At 45.9% G+C, this 27,944-nt stretch overlaps 1 protein-coding gene across 1 annotated transcript in view; it reads left to right on the top strand.

Moving 5' to 3' along the window:
- Positions 1-27,944, top strand: part of ift74 (intraflagellar transport 74) — a 63,946-nt gene that overhangs the window by 15,454 nt on the left and 20,548 nt on the right. Inside the window, exons 11-16 of the mRNA XM_071342517.1 lie at positions 2,792-2,935; positions 4,436-4,476; positions 4,567-4,646; positions 12,283-12,336; positions 14,365-14,462; positions 16,442-16,568. Of these exons, the coding sequence (XP_071198618.1) occupies positions 2,792-2,935; positions 4,436-4,476; positions 4,567-4,646; positions 12,283-12,336; positions 14,365-14,462; positions 16,442-16,568 (544 nt within the window). The remainder of the gene's footprint in view (positions 1-2,791; positions 2,936-4,435; positions 4,477-4,566; positions 4,647-12,282; positions 12,337-14,364; positions 14,463-16,441; positions 16,569-27,944) is intronic.

Below are 27,944 nucleotides of genomic sequence, written 5' to 3'. Positions count from 1 at the left end.
CTGACTATGACTGGTTCACCTAGCTATCTGGAGATGAATGTACTGACTATGACTGTGATATGTGGTTGTCCCACCTAGCTATCTGGAGATGAATGTACTGACTATGACTGTGATATGTGGTTGTCCCACCTAGCTATCTGGAGATGAATGTACTGACTATGACTGTGATATGTGGTTGTCCCACCTAGCTATCTGTAGGTGAATGTACTGACTATGACTGTGATATGTGGTTGTCCCACCTAGCTATCTGAAGATGAATGTACTGACTGTGACTGTGATATGTGGTTGTCCCACCTAGCTATCTGTAGGTGAATGTACTGACTATGACTGTGATATGTGGTTGTCCCACCTAGCTATCTGTAGGTGAATGTACTGACTATGACTGTGATATGTGGTTGTCCCACCTAGCTATCTGAAGATGAATGTACTGACTGTGACTGTGATATGTGGTTGTCTCACCTAGCTATCTGGAGATGAATGTACTGACTATGACTGTGATATGTGGTTGTCCCACCGAGCTATCTGGAGATGAATGTACTGACTATGACTGTGATATGTGGTTGTCTCACCTAGCTATCTGAAGATGAATGTACTGACTATGACTGTGATATGTGGTTGTCCCACCGAGCTATCTGGAGATGAATGTACTGACTATGACTGTGATATGTGGTTGTCCCACCGAGCTATCTGGAGATGAATGTACTGACTATGACTGTGATATGTGGTTGTCTCACCTAGCTATCTGGAGATGAATGTACTGACTATGACTGTGATATGTGGTTGTCCCACCTAGCTATCTGGAGATGAATGTACTGACTATGACTGTGATATGTGGTTGTCTCACCTAGCTATCTGGAGATGAATGTACTGACTATGACTGTGATATGTGGTTGTCCCACCTAGCTATTTGAAGATGAATGTACTGACTATGACTGTGATATGTGGTTGTCCCACCTAGCTATCTGGAGATGAATGTACTGACTATGACTGTGATATGTGGTTGTCCCACCTAGCTATCTGTAGATGAATGTACTGACTATGACTGTGATATGTGGTTGTCCCACCTAGCTATCTGTAGATGAATGTACTGACTATGACTGTGATATGTGGTTGTCTCACCTAGCTATCTGAAGATGAATGTACTGACTATGACTGTGATATGTGGTTGTCCCACCTAGTTATCTGTAGATGAATATACTGACTATGACTGTGATATGTGGTTGTCCCACCTAGCTATCTGTAGATGAATGTACTGACTATGACTGTGATATGTGGTTGTCTCACCTAGCTATTTGAAGATGAATGTACTGACTGTAAGTCGCTCTGGATAAGAGCGTCTGTTAAAAGGCACTTCAATCTTTTGTCTTGCCCGTTCACCATCTGAATGGCACAAATACACAATCCATGTCTCAAGGCTTAAAAATCCTTCTTTAACCACATCTCCTCCCCTTCATCTACACTGATTGAAGTGGATTTAACAAGTGACATCAATAAGGGATCATAGCTTTCAGCTGGATTCACCTGGTCAGTCTATGTCATGGAAAGATCAGTGTTTAAAGGGGATATGGTGCTATTTGGGACACAGAGATGGTGTACTCTGATGTCACAGCCACAATACAATCCTCTCTGTGTGTGTTTATTACCACAGCACACCCAAACTGGCAGGGTGACGTTCATTTGAAACAGGTCACTGGTGTGTGTCTTCATGGGCTGAATCAACAAGCTGGCTCACTCATGGGCTGAATCAACAAGCTGGCTCACTCATGGGCTGAATCAACAAGCTGGCTCACTCATGGGCTGAATCAACAAGCTGGGTCACTCATGGGCTGAATCAACAAGCTGGCTCACCCACGGGCTGAATCAACAAGCTGGCTCACTCATGGGCTGAATCAACAAGCTCGCTCACTCATGGGCTGAATCAACAAGCTCGCTCACTCATAGGCTGAATCAACAAGCTCGCTCACTCATGGGCTGAATCAACAAGCTCGCTCACTCATGGGCTGAATCAACAAGCTCGCTCACTCATAGGCTGAATCAACAAGCTGGCTCACCCACGGGCTGAATCAACAAGCTGGCTCACTCATGGGCTGAATCAACAAGCTCGCTCACTCATGGGCTGAATCAACAAGCTCGCTCACTCATAGGCTGAATCAACAAGCTCGCTCACTCATGGGCTGAATCAACAAGCTCGCTCACTCATGGGCTGAATCAACAAGCTGGCTCACCCATGGGCTGAATCAACAAGCTGGCTCACCCATGGGCTGAATCAACAAGCTGGCTCACCCATGGGCTGAATCAACAAGCTGGCTCACCCATGGGCTGAATCAACAAGCTGGCTCACTCATGGGCTGAATCAACAAGCTGGCTCACCCATGGGCTGAATCAACAAGCTGGCTCACCCATGGGCTGAATCAACAAGCTGGCTCACTCATGGGTTTAATCAACAAGCTCACTCATGGGCTGAATCAACAAGCTTGCTCACTCACGGGCTGAATCATATCCATTATGATGACCAATGATCAAATCAAGGTTTGAAGAGCATGTTTTAATGGTTATAGATTGGGTACTGTATCTAATAATCATGTTCATACATTTCCTGAAAACCCCGCAAAATGTTTATTTTAGTCAGACAAACCTTTTAGTCTATTGTCGTCGTGGTTGTATTAAACCAGGGTAGATGTCACTGGTCCCATAGAGGGAGTCAGAGCCGTCCACTAAACAGGTAGTTAGGCCCGTCCATCCACACTGACTCCATCCCTTCTGTCCCCTCTGTCCTGTGTGATGTCTGTAGGAGCTGTATCACTCCCAGGTGAAACAGGAAGCTGTGTTACTACATGAGAAGCTTCAGGAGCTGGAGCTGAAGAGGGACGCCATGGTGGCAGAGGACAAGAGCATGGGATCGCCCCAGGAGGAGAGGGACAGGCTGTTTAAACAGGTGAGGAGAGGTTACAGGCTGTTTAAACAGGCGAGGAGAGGTTACAGGCTGTTTAAACAGGTGACGAGAGGGTGAGGAGAGGGACAGGTTGTTTAAACAGGCGACGAGAGGGTGAGGAGAGGTTACAGGCTGTTTAAACAGACGACGAGAGGGTGAGGAGAGGTTACAGGCTGTTTAAACAGACGACGAGAGAGTGAGGAGAGGTTACAGGCTGTTTAAACAGACGACGAGAGGGTGAGGAGAGGTTACAGGCTGTTTAAACAGGCGACGAGAGGGTGAGGAGAGGTTACAGGCTGTTTAAACAGGCGACGAGAGGGTGTTTAAACAGGCGAGGAGAGGGACAGGCTGTTTAAACAGGCGACGAGAGGGTAAGGAGAGGTTACAGGCTGTTTAAACAGACGACGAGAGGGTGAGGAGAGGTTACAGGCTGTTTAAACAGGCGACGAGAGGGTGAGGAGAGGTTACAGGCTGTTTAAACAGGCGACGAGATGGTGAGGAGAGGTTACAGGCTGTTTAAACAGGTGAGGAGAGGGACAGGCTGTTTAAACAGGTGAGGAGAGGGACAGGCTGTTTAAACAGGTGAGGAGAGGGACAGGCTGTTTAAACAGGTGAGGAGAGGGACAGGCTGTTTAAACAGGTGAGGAGAGGGAGAGGTTACAGGCTGTTTAAACAGACGACGAGAGGGTGAGGAGAGATAACAGGCTGTTTAAACAGACGACGAGAGGGTGAGGAGAGGTTACAGGCTGTTTAAACAGGCGACGAGAGGGTGAGGAGAGGTTACAGGCTGTTTAAACAGGCGACGAGAGGGTGAGGAGAGGTTACAGGCTGTTTAAACAGGCGAGGAGAGGGACAGGCTGTTTAAACAGGCGACGAGAGGGTGCGGAGAGGTTACAGGCTGTTTAAACAGGCGACGAGATGGTGAGGAGAGGTTACAGGCTGTTTAAACAGGTGAGGAGAGGTTACAGGCTGTTTAAACAGGCGGCGAGAGGGTGAGGAGAGGTTACCGGCTGTTTAAACAGACGACGAGAGGGTGAGGAGAGGGACAGGCTGTTTAAACAGATGGGCAGACAGTCACCACAACCTTAAATGGTTTCATACATTTGTCTCTGTCTTTAAATATGGGCGGCAGGTAGCCTCGAGGTTAAAGTGTTGGGCCAGTAACCGAAACGCTGCTGGTTCCAGTCACGGAGCCGACAAGGTGAAAAAGCTGCCGCTATGCCATCGAGCAAGGCATTTAATCCCAATTGCTCCAGGGGTGCTGTGTAATGGTAACCCAGGCTGTGACCTCACTCTCTGGGGGTGTCTCATGGGGGGGCACCCCACCAAATTATTATTAAATACCGCTCTGATGTCACAATCATCAATGTCATTATTTGGGGGAATGAGGGAGTGGAGAAGTTTGGTAAAGAGGTGTATGTTTAAGGTCAAGTGAGTTGAGTCTGTGTGTTATGAATGCCCTCAATTCTATGCTTCAAAATGTCGTCTTGTTTTTTGCTCAAGGTAAAAGAAGACAACCAGGAAACAGCAAGCATGGAAAGACAGTACGTAATTTCTGTGATCATTTTTAAAGTCTTATCCTAGCCAGCCAAAGTGATATGAGTGTTTTATAACTCTGTGACGTTTTATAACAGGTTGACTGAGATGCGTGAGAAGATGAGCCTGATCAACGAGGAGATCCGACTGCTTGACAATAACATGGAGGAACACCAAGGTACGGACTGATTAGATCTCTGCACTGGGGTCATAGATGTTATATCTGAAGGGTTTCATAGTCCTGTAGAACAATGAGATGATGAGTTTTGACATTTTAAGTTTTTATTTTTAGAATATGCACAGTCTCATACAAGAGCTCTGCACTGGGGTTGCGTGGGATGGGGAGTGGGCTGGGATGGGAGAGTTTTTGGCACTTGGCCCAATGAGGGTGGTGGGAGGGACGAGACGAGACAGGGGAGCATTGTCCTGTAGATGTGTTCAGTAACAGTTCAGTGAATTGGATATAAATCCATTAAGGCCTCTGGATGCCGTCCAAAACTAGTCTGTCCGCTCCGCCTTGCCTGCATAGATTACAACATCCTGTCCTGGCCAAGGGGTAGTACATATCCTGCATGCCAAATGTCACCCTATTCCCTACCTAGTGCACTACGTAGGGTGCCATTTGGGACTTGGGCATACTGTAGACGCCTCTCTGGGAGACGTCTGTCTGCTGCTCTGCTCTTTAATAGGGATGTTTGGATTGTTGTATTGTTTATGCTCCAGAGAGGAAGTCAGCATGGCTGGTGGTCCATGGTAAGAGGTGTTTTGAAGTCCCACACCAGGACACTTAATGAAGGAACGCCTGAATGACCACACAGGTTGTGTCCCAAATTACACTTCAAATCAAATGTTATTGGTCACATACACATATTTAGCAGATGTTATTGGTCACATACTCATATTTAACAGATGTTATTGGTCACATGCACATATTTAGCAGATGTTATTGGTCACATGCTCATATTTAGCAGATGCTATTGGTCACATACACATATTTATCAGATGTTATTGGTCACATACACATATTTAGCAGATGCTATTGGTCACATACACATATTTAACAGATGCTATTGGTCACATACACATATTTATCAGATGTTATTGGTCACATACACATATTTAACAGATGCTATTGGTCACATACACATATTTAACAGATGTTATTGGTCAACATACACATATTTAGCAGATGTTATTGGTCACATACACATATTTATCAGATGTTATTGGTCACATACACATATTTATCAGATGTTATTGGTCACATACACATATTTATCAGATGTTATTGGTCACATACACATATTTATCAGATGTTATTGGTCACATACACATATTTATCAGATGTTATTGGTCACATACTCATATTTAACAGATGTTATTGGTCACATACACATATTTAGCAGATGTTATTGGTCACATACACATATTTATCAGATGTTATTGGTCACATACACATATTTATCAGATGTTATTGGTCACATACACATATTTATCAGATGCTATTGGTCACATACACATATTTAACAGATGTTATTGGTCAACATACACATATTTAGCAGATGTTATTGGTCACATACACATATTTAGCAGATGTTATTGGTCACATACACATATTTAACAGATGTTATTGGTCACATACACATATTTAACAGATGCTATTGGTCACATACTCATATTTAACAGATGTTATTGGTCAACATACACATATTTAGCAGATGTTATTGGTCACATACACATATTTAACAGATGTTATTGGTCACATACACATATTTAGCAGATGTTATTGGTCACATACTCATATTTATCAGATGTTATTGGTCACATACACATATTTAACAGATGTTATTGGTCACAAACACATATTTAACAGATGTTATTGGTCACATACACATATTTAACAGATGTTATTGGTCACAAACACATATTTAACAGATGTTATTGGTCACATACACATATTTAACAGATGTTATTGGTCACAAACACATATTTAACAGATGTTATTGGTCACATGCTCATATTTAGCAGATGCTATTGGTCACATACACATATTTATCAGATGTTATTGGTCACATACACATATTTAGCAGATGCTATTGGTCACATACACATATTTAACAGATGCTATTGGTCACATACACATATTTATCAGATGTTATTGGTCACATACACATATTTAACAGATGCTATTGGTCACATACACATATTTAACAGATGTTATTGGTCAACATACACATATTTAGCAGATGTTATTGGTCACATACACATATTTATCAGATGTTATTGGTCACATACACATATTTATCAGATGTTATTGGTCACATACTCATATTTATCAGATGTTATTGGTCACATACACATATTTATCAGATGTTAATGGTCACATACACATATTTATCAGATGTTATTGGTCACATACTCATATTTAACAGATGTTATTGGTCAACATACACATATTTAGCAGATGTTATTGGTCACATACACATATTTATCAGATGTTATTGGTCACATACACATATTTATCAGATGTTATTGGTCACATACACATATTTATCAGATGCTATTGGTCACATACTCATATTTAACAGATGTTATTGGTCAACATACACATATTTAGCAGATGTTATTGGTCACATACACATATTTAGCAGATGTTATTGGTCACATACACATATTTAACAGATGTTATTGGTCACATACACATATTTAACAGATGCTATTGGTCACATACTCATATTTAACAGATGTTATTGGTCAACATACACATATTTAGCAGATGTTATTGGTCACATACACATATTTAACAGATGTTATTGGTCACATACACATATTTAGCAGATGTTATTGGTCACATACTCATATTTATCAGATGTTATTGGTCACATACACATATTTAACAGATGTTATTGGTCACAAACACATATTTAACAGATGTTATTGGTCACATACACATATTTAACAGATGTTATTGGTCACATACACATATTTAACAGATGTTATTGGTCACATACACATATTTAACAGATGTTATTGGTCACATACACAAATTTAACAGATGTTATTGGTCACATGCACATATTTAGCAGATGTTATTGGTCACATGCACATATTTAGCAGATGTTATTGCGGGTATAGCTAAATGCTTGTGTTTCTAGCTCCAACTGTGCAGTAATATCTAACAATCTAAAAGTAAAATAATGGAATTAATATATATAAATATTAGATTGAGCAATGTCAGTGGCATTGACTAAAATACAGTAGAATAGAATACAGTAGATACATATGAGTAAAGCACTATGTAAAAAATTATTAAAGTGACTAGTGTTCTATTATTAAAGTGGCCAGTGATTCCATGTCTATGTATTTAGGGCAGCAGCCTCTAAGGTGGAGGGTTGAGTAACCAGGTGGAAGCCGGCTAGTGATGGCTATTTAACAGTCTGACGGCCTTCAGATAGAAGCTGTTTTTCAGTCTCTCAGTGCCAGCTTTGATGCATCTGTACTGACCTCGCCTTCAGGATGATAGCGGGATGAACAGGCTGTGAATCGGGTGGTTGTTGTCCTTGATGATCTTTTTGGCCTTCCTGTGACATCGGGTGGTGTAGGTGTCCTGGGGGGCTGGCAGTGTGCCCCCGGTGATATGTGTTGGGCTGACCACACCACCCCTGACCGCACCACCCTCTGGAGAGCCCTGCGGTTGCGGGCTCAACAGTTTCCGTACCAGGCGGTGATACAGCCCAACAGGATGCTCTCAATTGTACATCTGTAGAAGTTTGTGAGGGTTTTAGGTGACAAGCCAAATTTCTTGAGCCTCCTGAGGTTGAAGAGGCGCTGTTGCCTCTTCTTCACCACACTGTCTGTGTCCATTTCAGATTGTCAGTGATGTGTACACCAAGGAAGCTTTCCACCTTCTCCACTGTGATCCCGTCGATGTGAATAGGGATGTGCTCTCTCTGCTGTTTCCTGAAGTCCACGATCATCTCCTTTGTTTTGTTGACATTGAGGGAGAGGTTATTTTCCTGGCACCACTCTGCCAGAGCCCTCACCTCCTCCCTGTAGGCTGTCTCGTCATTGTTGGTAATCAAGCCTACTGCTGTTGTGTCGTCTGCAAACTTGATGATTGAGTTGGACGCAGTCATGGGTGAAAATGTTGTGGGGCCTCAGTGTTGAGGATCAGTGTGGTGAAGGGGTTGTTTCCCATATTCACCACCTGTGGGTGGCCCGTCAGGAAGTCCAGGAACCTGTGGTACAGGGCGGTGGAGGTTACTATGGTTTTGAAGGCAGAGCTATAGTCAATGAACAGCATTCTTACATAGGTATTCCTCTTGTCCTGATGGGATAGGGCAGTGTGCAGTGTGATGGCGATTGCATCGTCTGTTGATCTATTGGGGCAGTATGCAAATTGTAGTGGGTCTAGGGTGGTAGATAAGGTGGAGGTGATATGATCCTTAACGAGCATCTCAAAGCACTTAATGATGACAGAAGTGAGTGCTACGGGGCGACAGTCATTTAGTTCAGTTACCTTTGCTTTCTTTGGAATAGGAACAATGGTGGACATCTTGAAGCAGGTGGGGACAGCAGACTGGGTTAGGGAGAGATTGAATATGTCCATAAACACACCAACCAGCTGGTTTGCGCATGCTCTGAGGACGCGGCTAGGGATGCCCGTCTGGACCGGCAGCCTTGCGAGGGTTAACACGTTTAAATGTCTTACTCACGTCGGCCACGGAGAAGGAGAGCCCACAGTCCTCGCGGGTGTTTAGCTTGTCCGGGAGTAAGACGTCAGTGTCCGTGACGTGGCTGGTTTTCCCTTTGTAATCCGTGATTGTCTGTAGACCCTGCCACATACGTCTCGTGTCTGAGCCGTTGAATTGCGACTCTACTTTGTCTCTGTACTGGAGTTTTGCCTGTTTGATTGCCTTACGGAGGGAATAATTACACTGTTTGTATTTGACCATATTCCCAGTCACTTTGCCTTAGTTAAATGCGGTGGTTCGCGCTTTCAGTTTTGCGCGAATGCTGCCATCTATTCCCGGTTTTAATAGTCACAGTGGGAACAACATCCCCTATACACTTTCTTATAAACTCAGTCACCGTGTCCGTGTATAAGTCAATGTTATTCTCAGAGGCAACCCGGAACATATTCCAATCTGCGTGATCAAAACAATCTTGAAGTGTGGATTCTGATTGGTCAGACCAGCGTTGAATAGACCTTAGCACGGGTACTTCCTGTTTGAGTTTCTGCCTATAGGAAGGGAGGAGCAGAATTGAGTCGTGATCTGATTTGCCCGAAGGGAGGGCCTTTTAGCCATCCCAGAAGGGAGAGTAACAGGCAATGTGTTGATAGAACTTCGGTAGCGTTTTCCTCAAATTTGCTTTGTTAAAATCCCCAACTACAATAAATGTGACCTCGGGATATCTGGTTTCCAGTTTGCACAAAGTCCAGTGTAGTTCCGTTGTAGTATCGGATTGAGGGGGAATATACATGGCAGTGACTATAACCGAAGAGAATTCTCTTGGGAGGTAATATGGTCGGCATTTGATTGTGAGATATTCTAGGTTGGGTGAACAAAAGGACTTGAGTCCTTTTTTTTGGGGTCATATTTCTGGTCGTAATGCTGGTGAGTTACCGCCGCTCTGATATCCAAAAGTTATTTCAAGCTGTGTGTAATAACATGAAAAACGTTCTGAGCTAATAGCGTAAGAAATAACACAAAAAACAAAACAAAATACTACAAAGTTGGTTAGGAGCTACAAGCAGAGCTTCCATGTCTGTCGGCGCCACCATGATCATCATATTCCCGATTGCCATCGGGCCCTGGTAAAAGTGCACTATATGGGGAATAGGGTGCCATTGGAATGCATCCATACTGTAGCTCTCAATACCGGGAGGAAGTAGAAACATAAATACGCTTTTTGTTCACTCTGTCCTAATATACACTGCATCATGTTGTTCTATCAGGCTTCTTTACTTCAAGGCTTTTGATCTGACTGTTTCCTGTCCTCATCTCTGTCTCATATCCTCTGAGTGTTTCCTGTCCTCATCTCTGTCTCATATCCTCTTGACTGTTTCCTGTCCTCATCTCTGTCTTATATCCTCTAACTGTTTCCTGTCCTTATCTCTGTCTCATATCCTCTAACTGTTTCCTGTCCTCATCTCTGTCTCATATCCTCTGACTGTTTCCTGTCCTCATCTGTCTCATATCCTCTAACTGTTTCCTGTCCTCATCTATGTCTCATATCCTCTGAGTGTTTCCTGTCCTCATCTCTGTCTCATATCCTCTTGACTGTTTCCTGTCCTCATCTCTGTCTCATATCCTCTTGACTGTTTCCTGTCCTCATCTCTGTCTCATATCCTCTTGACTGTTTCCTGTCCTCATCTGTCTCATATCCTCTAACTGTTTCCTGTCCTCATCTATGTCTCATATCCTCTGAGGGTTTCCTGTCCTCATCTCTGTCTCATATCCTCTGAGTGTTTCCTGTCCTCATCTCTGTCTCATATCCTCTTGACTGTTTCCTGTCCTCATCTCTGTCTCATATCCTCTTGACTGTTTCCTGTCCTCATCTCTGTCTCATATCCTCTTGACTGTTTCCTGTCCTCAGCTCTGTCTCATATCCTCTTGACTGTTTCCTGTCCTCATCTCTGTCTCATATCCTCTTGACTGTTTCCTGTCCTCATCTCTGTCTCATATCCTCTTGACTGTTTCCTGTCCTCATCTCTGTCTCATATCCTCTTAACTGTTTCCTGTCCTCATCTCTCATATCCTCTGACTCATCATGACCAGACGGTAAGAGGTCTACTGTGTCCCTCTTGTTCTCCACCAAACTCCTCCAACAACTAGACTAGGTCATCCTTCCAGTAGCATTCGTTTGGAACGAACTACTTCCCCTTTACTTTATATAGACATATACTCTACAGTCTTAGAAGTAAAGGTGCCTGGAAGAACCTTTCTTGAGTTGCCACACCTCCGGAATCTTTCCGGTTAAAAGAAGGTCCTAGAGGAACCCCTGTGTAAAGGTTCAAACTGGAACCTTTTTTGGAATGCTAGGGGTTCTATTTTGAACCTTTTTTAATAATATATAACAGTGGTGGCAGCCTATCAGATTGGAGGCATGGCGTTCCAATTTTATTTTTTGGCAAACTCGTTAGCATAAATGTCATTCCTGTTCATCATGTTAAGTTTGTACACTTACATTTTCCTTTAATATTTATGCATATGACATATTTTAATATAATATTATTAATATTAACATTGCTGATTACATATAAGTAATAAAGTGGTAACTATTCCAGCTTTAGGATTTGCATAGGTTCTTGAGGAACTCATAGACCTCTGTTAGCCTCATTGACGCTATGAAACTGTCAGTGTTTAATTTAACATGTGATGACAATACAACATAACTGATGAAGAGGAATGACATTTACTGTAACAGGTGGCCAAAAAAATATCTCTCCACGCCCCTATTAAGCCACGCCCCCACTCCACTGATAGAAGCACACACACGCACTATATGTTGTTTAAATGCATGTAAATTGTAAAGTATTTTGTCTGTCATGTGTTTTTCATTATATGTCAGACCCCAGTAAGACTAGCCGTCTCCATGGGGATCCTAATAAATTTCCTCCATGAACCTGTTGCTATATTGAACCATTTAAGGTCCTCCCAGAACCTCTCAACTAACCAAAGGTGCAAATATGAACCATTGACTAACAATGGTTCCTCGCAGATCTCCAGGGTTCCTCAAGTCACCTCTAATTCTAAGAGCGGTTAGACTATATACTCAAGTAACAACTCACTTTTTTTTTTGTCCTACAGGTGAACGAAACCAGAAATACAAAGAACTAAAGAAGAGAGATGAGAATATGGACAGTGAGTTGACCGTTACATGCTTTCTGTGAACCATTCCTGCGTAGGTTGTAGAAAGTTCCAGATCTTGTATCCCTTTCATTCTAAGACGTTTTCCCCGCCAAATTTACCATACCGCCAACTTTTTTCGTTATTTTTCTTTATATCTGAAAGTTATTCCCGGTATCAAAGATAAAACTTTTATTTCCGCCAAAACGACTTAGTAATAATTTCGGTCAAGTTCTGCCTACGGCTTAGTATGTAACGTAGCCATAATGCTGAGGCGACATTAGCACGCTCTACGCTCTTAAACTCTTGATGGTTGCTAGGCAGCACAAGTTTTACCGTCCTCCTGCCAGTTGTAAACTTTGCGAGGCATGTCTCTTCACACTGTTTTCCAACCACTTCTGGATAGATCCATAATGAATTACTGTGAGAATAAATGGCACTGAATTATGAAAATATTGGAATGAGGTAGGCTAATGCAATTGAAGACATGTATCAAATTGTTGCTGAGTGAAACTCCCAGTCATCCAATCCACGCGTAGTGGTCAACAACATGATCATTTCAGCACCGTTTTGAGTGGGACATCGGCGTCGTGCTGCTTTGAGACAAAAGTGTGGACTCATTTTGATAAATCAATCAATTTCAGATTTTTGTTTTCATTGAATCTCTGTTTGGATATCAGTAAGGCTACAAAGGGGATGCACAGCCGCGAGCTGCCCAGCGACACAAGCCTACCAGACAAGCTAAATCACTTCTATGCTCGCTTCAAGGCAAGCAACACTGAGGCATGCATGAGAGCATCAGCTGTTCCGGACGACTGTGTGATCACGCTCTCCGTAGCCGACGTGAGTAAGACCTTTAAACAGGTCAACATTCACAAGGCTGCGGGGCCAGATGGATTACGTGGACGTGTGCTCCGGGCATGTGCTGACCAACTGGCAGGTGTCTTCACTGACATTTTCAACATGTCCCTGATCGAGTCTGTAATACCAGCGTTTCAAGCAGAACACCTCGGAAAATAGGATTGCTATTATCTTCTATGGGTATCATGATGAAGGTAAGCCCCTACTCCTGCTCCCTAACAAAGTGGAGTGTGCCTCCTGAGTGGCGTAGCTGTTTAAGCCACTGCTTCGCAGTGCTTGAGGCATTATTACAGACCGGGTTTGATCCCGGGCTGTGTCACAGCCGGCCGTAACCAGGAGACCCATGACCCGACACATTGGTGCGGCTTGCTTCCGGGTTAAGCGGGCAGTGTGTCAAAAAGCAGGTTCGTGTTTTGGAGGACGCATGGCTCTCGACCTTTGCCTCTCCCGAGTCCGTACGGGAGTTGCGGCGATGGGACAAGACTGTAACTACCAATTGGATACCACGAAATTGTGGTGAAAAAGGGGTAAAATTACAAAAACATTATAATAATAGGAAAGAGATGAAACGTGGATCAAAAAAGCACAGGCCTGCACTGTTTCTAAATATCGGTTTTAATATGGCAGCGGTACCACACGTTCCCATGACAAGTTCTGTTATATTCCATTATATTCTTAATATAAAATATGTGTGTTGACTGTGATCGGTGTGTCTTGTCTGTTTAGTTAACAAAATAACAAACTAGTGATTTCATTTGGATGCTGCAGCCATGGCTGCACAGACCTGTAACATACCTAGTTAAACGTCAAAATATGCAATTATTTTCCTTTGGAAAACACATTTTTTATTCGTCCTTATAATGTTTCTTAGGACCCGCCTAAATCAATTAATAAAAGCTAGATTTTTGATGGTGTATATTCAATGTATTTATTAAAATAGACGCCCACCCTGCACGCCACTACTACCAGTCCTTCACGACATGCAGGCGTGCACACGGGAGGTATACAAAGGTGTCTTCAGGCAATAATGTGGTCAAAATGGGCCTGTTTATAAAAAGGGGGGTCATATAAACACTGCCCGTTTTGATTTATTTTTACAGCCTAAATAGTGTAAATCCTATGTGTAAGCAGTATTGTAGTCTACACGGATCATTTATCTGGTATTGATTCATATTTCCACAGGTTTTCTGGATTCATTTGATGAGACTAAAGCTACAGAGGTGGAGCAGAACCGTCAGGCACAGGCCGTCATCGTCGTTCTACTGGAACACTCCAGCAGAGTGAGTGAGAGAGTGAGTGAGAGAGTGAGTGAGAGAGTGAGTGAGAGAGTGAGAGAGTGAGTGAGTGAGGTGAGTGAGTGAGTGAGTGAGTGTGATAGAGAGTGTGAGTGTGTGTGTGAGAGACCAAGGAGGGCCTACAGCAGCACCTAGATATTCTGCACAGATTCTGACCTGGGCCCTGACAGTAAATCTCAGTAAGACAAAAAATAATGGTGTTCCAAAAAAGGTCAAATTCCCAGGACCACAAATACAAATTCCATCTAGACACCGTTGGCCTAGAGCACACAAAAAACTATACATACATTGGCCTGAAAATCTTCCACTAAACTGTGAACGTTCCATCAAATGGAGCATAAAATTCGACATACCAATTAGGATCTGGCTAAAAATAATTTTATCTGTTATAGAACCCATTGCCCTCTACGGTTGTGAGGTCTGGGGTCCGCTCACCAATCAAGAATTCACTAAATGGGATAAACACCAAATTGAGTCTCTGCATGCAGAATTCTGCAAAAATATCCTCTGTGTACAACGTAAAACACCAAATAATGCATTTAGAGCAGAATTAGGCAGATACCCGCTAATGATCAAAATGATCAAAATCCAGAAAAGAGCCGTTAAATTCTACAACCACCTAAAAGGAAGTGATTCCTGGTCCTGGGGCTCTGTTCACAAACACAAAGAGACCCCACAGAGCCCCAGGACAGCAACACAATTAGACCCAACCAAATCATGAGAAAACAAAAAGATAATTACTTGACACATTGGAAAGAATTTACAAAAAAACAGTGCAAACTAGAATGCTATTTGGCCCTGAACAGAAAGTACACAGTGGCAGAATACCTGACCACTTTGACTGACCCAAACTTAAGATAAGCTTTGACTCTGTACAGGCTCAGTGAGCATAGCCTTGCTATTGAGAAAGGCCGCCGTAGGCAGACATGGCTCTCAAGAGAGGACAGGCTATGTGCACAGAAACGCCACAGAAACTGAGCTGCACTTCCTAACCTCCTGCCAAATGTATGACCATACTAGAGACACATATTTCCCTCAGATTACACAAACCTACAAAGAATTTGAAACCAAATCCAATTTTGATAAACTCTCATATCTATTGGGTGAAATACCACAGAGCGAGAGAGAGGGAGATCTGCTCACTCTCACTCTCCTTATTTCTCCCTCTCTCTGTCTCTCTCTCTCTCTCATCTCTCGTGTCTCTCTCGTCTCTCTCGTCTCTCTCTCTCTCGTCTCTCGTGTCTCTCTCTCTCTCTCTCTCTCGTGTCTCGTGTCTCGTGTCTCTCTCTCTCTCTCTCTCTCGCTCTCTCTCTCTCTCTCTCTCTCTCTCTCTCTCTCTCTCTCTCTCTCTCTCTCTCTCTCTCTCTCTCTCTCTCTCTCTCTCTCTCTCTCTCTCTCTCTCTCTCTACTGGAACACTAGCGGAGGGAGGGGTTCAACTGATGTTATCCATCTGCCATGTGCTTGTCTGCTGTTCTCAGCGAAACAGCTCGGCCACTAAGTTCAACACTTGGACGTTGTTTTGTTAAATACTCCCAGGTCATAGCTTGGACGTTGTTTTGTTAAATACTCCCAGGTCATAGCTTAAACGTTGCCTTGTTCTTCTTCTATGATAGTGTGTTTATTATCACTGTAAACAGAATCTACGAGTTATCTGAATTAACCGTTTATTTCTATACCCCCAGCTGTTCTCTGTCTTGTCATTCACACAGGTTCTGCTTTAAATCATAAAACTACAGTTTTTATAGACCTGAAACTCCTAACAGATACTAGGGTTTTCATAAATCTTCTCAATAGTGCATGTTGTTGAAGTGAAGAAGCTAGTTTAAAAGGAGATGTCCTGTGTGTCTGTGTGTCTGTGTGTCTGTGTCTGTGTGGCTGTGTCTGTGTGTCTGTGTCTGTGTGTCTGTGTCTGTGTGTCTGTGTGTCTGTGTGTCTGTGTCTGTGTGTCTGTGTGTTGATGCAGAACATGAACCGTATGCGCCAGATCTCGTCGGTGACGGCCACTGAGCTCAAGTCCATGCAGGAAGACCTGAGCTTCAAGGAGACTGAGATGCACAAGTCCCACAACACAGCCAAGGGCTTGTCTTCAGGTTAGTACACAACACAGCACCACAACACAGCCAAGGGCTTGTCTTCAGGTTAGTACACAACACAGCACCACAACACAGCCAAGGGCTTGTCTTCAGGTTAGTACACGACACAGCACCACAACACAGCCAAGGGCTTGTCTTCAGGTTAGTACACGACACAGCCCCACAACACAGCCAAGGGCTTGTCTTCAGGTTAGTACACGACACAGCACCACAGCACGGCCAAGGGCTTGTCTTCAGGTTAGTACACAATACAACACAGCACAGCACGGCCAAGGGCTTGTCTTCAGGTTAGTACACAATACAACACAGCACAGCACAGCACCACAACACAGCCAAGGGCCTCAGGTTAGTCCCACACAGCACCACAACATAGCCAAGGGCCTCAGGTTAGTCCAACACAGTGATGATAGTCTGTTTACAGCCAAGGGCCTCAGGTTAGTCCCACACAGTGATGATAGTCTGTTTACAGCCAAGGGCCTCAGGTTAGTCCCACACAGTGACGATAGTCTGTTTACAGCCAAGGGCCTCAGGTTAGTCCCACACAGTGACGATAGTCTGTTTACAGCCAAGGGCCTCAGGTTAGTCCCACACAGTGACGATAGTCTGTTTACAGCCAAGGGCTTCAGGTTAGTCCAACACAGTGATGATAGTCTGTTTACAGCCAAGGGCCTCAGGTTAGTCCCACACAGTGACGGTAGTCTGTTTACAGCCAAGGGCCTCAGGTTAGTCCCACACAGTGATGATAGTCTGTTTACAGCCAAGGGCCTCAGGTTAGTCCCACACAGTGATGATAGTCTGTTTACAGCCAAGGGCCTCAGGTTAGTCCCACACAGTGATGATAGTCTGTTTACAGCCAAGGGCCTCAGGTTAGTCCAACACAGTGACGATAGTCTGTTTACAGCCAAGGGCCTCAGGTTAGTCCCACACAGTGATGATAGTCTGTTTATAGCCAAGGGCTTCAGGTTAGTCCAACACAGTGATGATAGTCTGTTTACAGCCAAGGGCCTCAGGTTAGTCCAACACAGTGATGATAGTCTGTTTACAGCCAAGGGCCTCAGGTTAGTCCAACACAGTGATGATAGTCTGTTTACAGCCAAGGGCCTCAGGTTAGTCCCACACAGTGACGATATTCTGTTTACAGCCAAGGGCCTCAGGTTAGTCCCACACAGTGACGATAGTCTGTTTACAGCCAAGGGCCTCAGGTTAGTCCCACACAGTGATGATAGTCTGTTTATAGCCAAGGGCCTCAGGTTAGTCCCACACAGTGATGATAGTCTGTTTACAGCCAAGGGCCTCAGGTTAGTCCCACACAGTGACGATAGTCTGTTTATAGCCAAGGGCCTCAGGTTAGTCCCACACAGTGATGATAGTCTGTTTACAGCCAAGGGCCTCAGGTTAGTCCCACACAGTGACGATAGTCTGTTTACAGCCAAGGGCCTCAGGTTAGTCCCACACAGTGACGGTAGTCTGTTTACAGCCAAGGGCCTCAGGTTAGTCCCACACAGTGATGATAGTCTGTTTACAGCCAAGGGCCTCAGGTTAGTCCCACACAGTGATGATAGTCTGTTTACAGCCAAGGGCCTCAGGTTAGTCCCACACAGTGATGATAGTCTGTTTACAGCCAAGGGCCTCAGGTTAGTCCAACACAGTGACGATAGTCTGTTTACAGCCAAGGGCCTCAGGTTAGTCCCACACAGTGATGATAGTCTGTTTATAGCCAAGGGCCTCAGGTTAGTCCAACACAGTGACGATAGTCTGTTTACAGCCAAGGGCCTCAGGTTAGTCCAACACAGTGATGATAGTCTGTTTACAGCCAAGGGCCTCAGGTTAGTCCAACACAGTGATGATAGTCTGTTTACAGCCAAGGGCCTCAGGTTAGTCCCACACAGTGACGATAGTCTGTTTACAGCCAAGGGCCTCAGGTTAGTCCCACACAGTGACGATAGTCTGTTTACAGCCAAGGGCCTCAGGTTAGTCCCACACAGTGATGATAGTCTGTTTACAGCCAAGGGCCTCAGGTTAGTCCCACGCAGTGACGATAGTCTGTTTACAGCCAAGGGCCTCAGGTTAGTCCCACACAGTGATGATAGTCTGTTTACAGCCAAGGGCCTCAGGTTAGTCCCACACAGTGACGATAGTCTGTTTATAGCCAAGGGCCTCAGGTTAGTCCAACACAGTGATGATAGTCTGTTTATAGCCAAGGCCCTCAGGTTAGTCCAACACAGTGACGATAGTCTGTTTACAGCCAAGGGCCTCAGGTTAGTCCCACACAGTGACGATAGTCTGTTTACAGCCAAGGGCCTCAGGTTAGTCCCACGCAGTGACGATAGTCTGTTTACAGCCAAGGGCCTCAGGTTAGTCCCACACAGTGATGATAGTCTGTTTACAGCCAAGGGCCTCAGGTTAGTCCCACACAGTGACGATAGTCTGTTTATAGCCAAGGGCCTCAGGTTAGTCCAACACAGTGATGATAGTCTGTTTATAGCCAAGGGCCTCAGGTTAGTCCCACACAGTGATGATAGTCTGTTTACAGCCAAGGCCCTCAGGTTAGTCCAACACAGTGACGATAGTCTGTTTACAGCCAAGGGCCTCAGGTTAGTCCAACACAGTGATGATAGTCTGTTTACAGCCAAAGGCCTCAGGTTAGTCCCACACAGTGACGATAGTCTGTTTATAGCCAAGGGCCTCAGGTTAGTCCCACACAGTGATGATAGTCTGTTTACAGCCAAGGGCCTCAGGTTAGTCCAACACAGTGACGATAGTCTGTTTACAGCCAAGGGCCTCAGGTTAGTCCCACACAGTGATGATAGTCTGTTTACAGCCAAGGGCCTCAGGTTAGTCCAACACAGTGATGATAGTCTGTTTACAGCCAAGGGCCTCAGGTTAGTCCCACACAGTGACGATAGTCTGTTTACAGCCAAGGGCCTCAGGTTAGTCCCACACAGTGACGATAGTCTGTTTACAGCCAAGGGCCTCAGGTTAGTCCCACACAGTGATGATAGTCTGTTTACAGCCAAGGGCCTCAGGTTAGTCCAACACAGTGATGATAGTCTGTTTACAGCCAAGGGCCTCAGGTTAGTCCCACACAGTGACGATAGTCTGTTTACAGCCAAGGGCCTCAGGTTAGTCCCACACAGTGATGATAGTCTGTTTACAGCCAAGGGCCTCAGGTTAGTCCCACACAGTGACGATAGTCTGTTTACAGCCAAGGGCCTCAGGTTAGTCCAACACAGTGATGATAGTCTGTTTACAGCCAAGGGCCTCAGGTTAGTCCCACACAGTGACGGTAGTCTGTTTACAGCCAAGGGCCTCAGGTTAGTCCCACACAGTGATGATAGTCTGTTTACAGCCAAGGGCCTCAGGTTAGTCCCACACAGTGATGATAGTCTGTTTACAGCCAAGGGCCTCAGGTTAGTCCCACACAGTGATGATAGTCTGTTTACAGCCAAGGGCCTCAGGTTAGTCCAACACAGTGACGATAGTCTGTTTACAGCCAAGGGCCTCAGGTTAGTCCCACACAGTGATGATAGTCTGTTTATAGCCAAGGGCCTCAGGTTAGTCCAACACAGTGACGATAGTCTGTTTACAGCCAAGGGCCTCAGGTTAGTCCAACACAGTGATGATAGTCTGTTTACAGCCAAGGGCCTCAGGTTAGTCCAACACAGTGATGATAGTCTGTTTACAGCCAAGGGCCTCAGGTTAGTCCCACACAGTGACGATATTCTGTTTACAGCCAAGGGCCTCAGGTTAGTCCCACACAGTGACGATAGTCTGTTTACAGCCAAGGGCCTCAGGTTAGTCCCACACAGTGATGATAGTCTGTTTATAGCCAAGGGCCTCAGGTTAGTCCCACACAGTGATGATAGTCTGTTTACAGCCAAGGGCCTCAGGTTAGTCCCACACAGTGACGATAGTCTGTTTATAGCCAAGGGCCTCAGGTTAGTCCCACACAGTGATGATAGTCTGTTTACAGCCAAGGGCCTCAGGTTAGTCCCACACAGTGACGATAGTCTGTTTACAGCCAAGGGCCTCAGGTTAGTCCCACACAGTGACGGTAGTCTGTTTACAGCCAAGGGCCTCAGGTTAGTCCCACACAGTGATGATAGTCTGTTTACAGCCAAGGGCCTCAGGTTAGTCCCACACAGTGATGATAGTCTGTTTACAGCCAAGGGCCTCAGGTTAGTCCCACACAGTGATGATAGTCTGTTTACAGCCAAGGGCCTCGGGTTAGTCCAACACAGTGACGATAGTCTGTTTACAGCCAAGGGCCTCAGGTTAGTCCCACACAGTGATGATAGTCTGTTTATAGCCAAGGGCCTCAGGTTAGTCCAACACAGTGACGATAGTCTGTTTACAGCCAAGGGCCTCAGGTTAGTCCAACACAGTGATGATAGTCTGTTTACAGCCAAGGGCCTCAGGTTAGTCCAACACAGTGATGATAGTCTGTTTACAGCCAAGGGCCTCAGGTTAGTCCCACACAGTGACGATAGTCTGTTTACAGCCAAGGGCCTCAGGTTAGTCCCACACAGTGACGATAGTCTGTTTACAGCCAAGGGCCTCAGGTTAGTCCCACACAGTGATGATAGTCTGTTTACAGCCAAGGGCCTCAGGTTAGTCCCACGCAGTGACGATAGTCTGTTTACAGCCAAGGGCCTCAGGTTAGTCCCACACAGTGATGATAGTCTGTTTACAGCCAAGGGCCTCAGGTTAGTCCCACACAGTGACGATAGTCTGTTTATAGCCAAGGGCCTCAGGTTAGTCCAACACAGTGATGATAGTCTGTTTATAGCCAAGGCCCTCAGGTTAGTCCAACACAGTGACGATAGTCTGTTTACAGCCAAGGGCCTCAGGTTAGTCCCACACAGTGACGATAGTCTGTTTACAGCCAAGGGCCTCAGGTTAGTCCCACGCAGTGACGATAGTCTGTTTACAGCCAAGGGCCTCAGGTTAGTCCCACACAGTGATGATAGTCTGTTTACAGCCAAGGGCCTCAGGTTAGTCCCACACAGTGACGATAGTCTGTTTATAGCCAAGGGCCTCAGGTTAGTCCAACACAGTGATGATAGTCTGTTTATAGCCAAGGGCCTCAGGTTAGTCCCACACAGTGATGATAGTCTGTTTACAGCCAAGGCCCTCAGGTTAGTCCAACACAGTGACGATAGTCTGTTTACAGCCAAGGGCCTCAGGTTAGTCCAACACAGTGATGATAGTCTGTTTACAGCCAAAGGCCTCAGGTTAGTCCCACACAGTGACGATAGTCTGTTTATAGCCAAGGGCCTCAGGTTAGTCCCACACAGTGATGATAGTCTGTTTACAGCCAAGGGCCTCAGGTTAGTCCAACACAGTGACGATAGTCTGTTTACAGCCAAGGGCCTCAGGTTAGTCCCACACAGTGATGATAGTCTGTTTACAGCCAAGGGCCTCAGGTTAGTCCAACACAGTGATGATAGTCTGTTTACAGCCAAGGGCCTCAGGTTAGTCCCACACAGTGACGATAGTCTGTTTACAGCCAAGGGCCTCAGGTTAGTCCCACACAGTGACGATAGTCTGTTTACAGCCAAGGGCCTCAGGTTAGTCCCACACAGTGATGATAGTCTGTTTACAGCCAAGGGCCTCAGGTTAGTCCAACACAGTGATGATAGTCTGTTTACAGCCAAGGGCCTCAGGTTAGTCCCACACAGTGATGATAGTCTGTTTACAGCCAAGGGCCTCAGGTTAGTCCCACGCAGTGACGATAGTCTGTTTACAGCCAAGGGCCTCAGGTTAGTCCCACACAGTGATGATAGTCTGTTTACAGCCAAGGGCCTCAGGTTAGTCCCACACAGTGACGATAGTCTGTTTATAGCCAAGGGCCTCAGGTTAGTCCAACACAGTGATGATAGTCTGTTTATAGCCAAGGGCCTCAGGTTAGTCCCACACAGTGATGATAGTCTGTTTACAGCCAAGGGCCTCAGGTTAGTCCAACACAGTGACGATAGTCTGTTTACAGCCAATGGCCTCAGGTTAGTCCAACACAGTGATGATAGTCTGTTTACAGCCAAAGGCCTCAGGTTAGTCCCACACAGTGACGATAGTCTGTTTATAGCCAAGGGCCTCAGGTTAGTCCCACACAGTGATGATAGTCTGTTTACAGCCAAGGGCCTCAGGTTAGTCCCACACAGTGACGATAGTCTGTTTACAGCCAAGGGCCTCAGGTTAGTCCAACACAGTGATGATAGTCTGTTTACAGCCAAGGGCCTCAGGTTAGTCCCACACAGTGATGATAGTCTGTTTACAGCCAAGGGCCTCAGGTTAGTCCAACACAGTGATGATAGTCTGTTTACAGCCAAGGGCCTCAGGTTAGTCCCACACAGTGACGATAGTCTGTTTACAGCCAAGGGCCTCAGGTTAGTCCCACACAGTGACGATAGTCTGTTTACAGCCAAGGGCCTCAGGTTAGTCCCACACAGTGATGATAGTCTGTTTACAGCCAAGGGCCTCAGGTTAGTCCAACACAGTGATGATAGTCTGTTTACAGCCAAGGGCCTCAGGTTAGTCCCACACAGTGATGATAGTCTGTTTACAGCCAAGGGCCTCAGGTTAGTCCCACACAGTGATGATAGTCTGTTTACAGCCAAGGGCCTCAGGTTAGTCCCACACAGTGATGATAGTCTGTTTACAGCCAAGGGCCTCAGGTTAGTCCCACACAGTGATGATAGTCTGTTTATAGCCAAGGGCCTCAGGTTAGTCCAACACAGTGACGATAGTCTGTTTACAGCCAAGGGCCTCAGGTTAGTCCAACACAGTGATGATAGTCTGTTTACAGCCAAGGGCCTCAAGTTAGTCCAACACAGTGATGATAATCTGTTTACAGCCAAGGGCCTCAGGTTAGTCCCACACAGTGACGATAGTCTGTTTACAGCCAAGGGCCTCAGGTTAGTCCCACACAGTGACGATAGTCTGTTTACAGCCAAGGGCCTCAGGTTAGTCCCACACAGTGACGATAGTCTGTTTACAGCCAAGGGCCTCAGGTTAGTCCCACGCAGTGACGATAGTCTGTTTACAGCCAAGGGCCTCAGGTTAGTCCCACACAGTGATGATAGTCTGTTTATAGCCAAGGGCCTCAGGTTAGTCCCACACAGTGACGATAGTCTGTTTATAGCCAAGGGCCTCAGGTTAGTCCCACACAGTGATGATAGTCTGTTTACAGCCAAGGGCCTCAGGTTAGTCCCACACAGTGACGATAGTCTGTTTACAGCCAAGGGCCTCAGGTTAGTCCCACACAGTGATGATAGTCTGTTTATAGCCAAGGGCCTCAGGTTAGTCCCACGCAGTGACGATAGTCTGTTTACAGCCAAGGGCCTCAGGTTAGTCCCACACAGTGATGATAGTCTGTTTACAGCCAAGGGCCTCAGGTTAGTCCAACACAGTGACGATAGTCTGTTTACAGCCAAGGGCCTCAGGTTAGTCCCACACAGTGACGATAGTCTGTTTACAGCCAAGGGCCTCAGGTTAGTCCCACACAGTGATGATAGTCTGTTTACAGCCAAGGGCCTCAGGTTAGTCCCACACAGTGACGATAGTCTGTTTATAGCCAAGGGCCTCAGGTTAGTCCCACACAGTAATGATAGTCTGTTTACAGCCAAGGGCTTCAGGTTAGTCCCACACAGTGACGATAGTCTGTTTACAGCCAAGGGCCTCAGGTTAGTCCAACACAGTGATGATAGTCTGTTTACAGCCAAGGGCCTCAGGTTAGTCCCACACAGTGATGATAGTCTGTTTACAGCCAAGGGCCTCAGGTTAGTCCCACACAGTGATGATAGTCTGTTTACAGCCAAGGGCCTCAGGTTAGTCCCACACAGTGACGATAGTCTGTTTACAGCCAAGGGCCTCAGGTTAGTCCAACACAGTGATGATAGTCTGTTTACAGCCAAGGGCCTCAGGTTAGTCCAACACAGTGATGATAGTCTGTTTACAGCCAAGGGCCTCAGGTTAGTCCAACACAGTGATGATAATCTGTTTACAGCCAAGGGCCTCAGGTTAGTCCCACACAGTGACGATAGTCTGTTTACAGCCAAGGGCCTCAGGTTAGTCCCACACAGTGACGATAGTCTGTTTACAGCCAAGGGCCTCAGGTTAGTCCCACACAGTGACGATAGTCTGTTTACAGCCAAGGGCCTCAGGTTAGTCCCACACAGTGACGATAGTCTGTTTACAGCCAAGGGCCTCAGGTTAGTCCCACACAGTGACGATAGTCTGTTTACAGCCAAGGGCCTCAGGTTAGTCCCACACAGTGATGATAGTCTGTTTACAGCCAAGGGCCTCAGGTTAGTCCCACACAGTGATGATAGTCTGTTTACAGCCAAGGGCCTCAGGTTAGTCCCACACAGTGACGATAGTCTGTTTACAGCCAAGGGCCTCAGGTTAGTCCCACGCAGTGACGATAGTCTGTTTACAGCCAAGGGCCTCAGGTTAGTCCCACACAGTGATGATAGTCTGTTTACAGCCAAGGGCCTCAGGTTAGTCCCACACAGTGATGATAGTCTGTTTACAGCCAAGGGCCTCAGGTTAGTCCAACACAGTGATGATAGTCTGTTTACAGCCAAGGGCCTCAGGTTAGTCCCACACAGTGATGATAGTCTGTTTACAGCCAAGGGCCTCAGGTTAGTCCCACACAGTGACGATAGTCTGTTTACAGCCAAGGGCCTCAGGTTAGTCCCACACAGTGACGATAGTCTGTTTACAGCCAAGGGCCTCAGGTTAGTCCCACACAGTGACGATAGTCTGTTTACAGCCAAGGGCCTCAGGTTAGTCCCACACAGTGACGATAGTCTGTTTACAGCCAAGGGCCTCAGGTTAGTCCCACACAGTGACGATAGTCTGTTTACAGCCAAGGGCCTCAGGTTAGTCCCACACAGTGATGATAGTCTGTTTACAGCCAAGGGCCTCAGGTTAGTCCCACACAGTGATGATAGTCTGTTTACAGCCAAGGGCCTCAGGTTAGTCCCACACAGTGACGATAGTCTGTTTACAGCCAAGGGCCTCAGGTTAGTCCCACGCAGTGACGATAGTCTGTTTACAGCCAAGGGCCTCAGGTTAGTCCCACACAGTGATGATAGTCTGTTTACAGCCAAGGGCCTCAGGTTAGTCCCACACAGTGATGATAGTCTGTTTACAGCCAAGGGCCTCAGGTTAGTCCAACACAGTGATGATAGTCTGTTTACAGCCAAGGGCCTCAGGTTAGTCCCACACAGTGATGATAGTCTGTTTACAGCCAAGGGCCTCAGGTTAGTCCCACACAGTGATGATAGTCTGTTTACAGCCAAGGGCCTCAGGTTAGTCCCACACAGTGATGATAGTCTGTTTACAGCCAAGGGCCTCAGGTTAGTCCCACACAGTGATGATAGTCTGTTTACAGCCAAGGGCCTCAGGTTAGTCCAACACAGTGACGGTAGTCTGTTTACAGCCAAGGGCCTCAGGTTAGTCCAACACAGTGACGGTAGTCTGTTTACAGCCAAGGGCCTCAGGTTAGTCCAACACAGTGACGGTAGTCTGTTTACAGCCAAGGGCCTCAGGTACATAGAAACAAATTTCCAGTTGCTGGACAAAGAAAATAATCATCTGAAAAAAGTAATGTCAGTAACTCCACCCTTCTGTAAAACTCTCTCTCAGCTGGGTCCACCCTTCTGTAAAACTCTCTCTCAGCTGGGTCCACCCTTCTGTAAAACTCTCTCTCAGCTGGGTCCACCCTTCTGTAAAACTCTCTCTCAGCTGGGTCCACCCTTCTGTAAAACTCTCTCTCAGCTGGGTCCATCCTTCTGTAAAACTCTCTCTCAGCTGGGTCCACCCTTCTGTAAAACTCTCTCTCAGTTGGGTCCACCCTTCTGTAAAACTCTCTCTCAGCTGGGTCCATCCTTCTGTAAAACTCTCTCTCAGCTGGGTCCACCCTTCTGTAAAACTCTCTCTCAGCTGGGTCCATCCTTCTGTAAAACTCTCTCTCAGCTGGGTCCACCCTTCTGTAAAACTCTCTCTCAGCTGGGTCCATCCTTCTGTAAAACTCTCTCTCAGCTGGGTCCACCCTTCTGTAAAACTCTCTCTCAGTTGGGTCCACCCTTCTGTAAAACTCTCTCAGCTGGGTCCATCCTTCTGTAAAACTCTCTCTCAGCTGGGTCCACCCTTCTGTAAAACTCTCTCTCAGCTGGGTCCATCCTTCTGTAAAACTCTCTCTCAGCTGGGTCCACCCTTCTGTAAAACTCTCTCTCAGCTGGGTCCATCCTTCTGTAAAACTCTCTCTCAGCTGGGTCCACCCTTCTGTAAAACTCTCTCTCAGCTGGGTCCATCCTTCTGTAAAACTCTCTCTCAGCTGGGTCCACCCTTCTGTAAAACTCTCTCTCAGCTGGGTCCATCCTTCTGTAAAACTCTCTCTCAGCTGGGTCCATCCTTCTGTAAAACTCTCTCTCAGCTGGGTCCACCCTTCTGTAAAACTCTCTCTCAGCTGGGTCCACCCTACTGTAAAACTCTCTCTCAGCTGGGTCCACCCTACTGTAAAACTCTCTCTCAGCTGGGTCCACCCTTCTGTAAAACTCTCTCTCAGCTGGGTGCATCCTTCTGTAAAACTCTCTCTCAGCTGGGTCCATCCTTCTGTAAAACTCTCTCTCAGCTGGGTCCATCCTACTGTAAAACTCTCTCTCAGCTGGGTCCATCCTTCTGTAAAACTCTCTCAGCTGGGTCCATCCTTCTGTAAAACTCTCTCTCAGCTGGGTCCATCCTACTGTAAAACTCTCTCTCAGCTGGGTCCATCCTTCTGTAAAACTCTCTCTCAGCTGGGTCCACCCTACTGTAAAACTCTCTCTCAGCTGGGTCCACCCTTCTGTAAAACTCTCTCTCAGCTGGGTCCATCCTTCTGTAAAACTCTCTCTCAGCTGGGTCCACCCTACTGTAAAACTCTCTCTCAGCTGGGTCCATCCTACTGTAAAACTCTCTCTCAGCTGGGTCCACCCTACTGTAAAACTCTCTCTCAGCTGGGTCCACCCTACTGTAAAACTCTCTCTCAGCTGGGTCCACCCTTCTGTAAAACTCTCTCTCAGCTGGGTCCACCCTTCTGTAAAACTCTCTCTCAGCTGGGTCCACCCTTCTGTAAAACTCTCTCTCAGCTGGGTCCACCCTACTGTAAAACTCTCTCAGCTGGGTCCATCCTTCTGTAAAACTCTCTCTCAACTGGGTCCACCCTACTGTAAAACTCTCTCTCAGCTGGGTCCATCCTTCTGTAAAACTCTCTCTCAGCTGGGTCCACCCTACTGTAAAACTCTCTCTCAGCTGGGTCCATCCTTCTGTAAAACTCTCTCTCAGCTGGGTCCACCCTACTGTAAAACTCTCTCTCAGCTGGGTCCATCC

The sequence above is a fragment of the Salvelinus alpinus genome, chromosome 1 (genome assembly GCF_045679555.1).
Source record: "Salvelinus alpinus chromosome 1, SLU_Salpinus.1, whole genome shotgun sequence".
Taxonomy (NCBI): Eukaryota; Metazoa; Chordata; class Actinopteri; order Salmoniformes; family Salmonidae; genus Salvelinus; species Salvelinus alpinus.
Note: the sequence above shows the minus strand (reverse complement) of the source record. Positions and strands in the feature narration are given on the sequence as shown.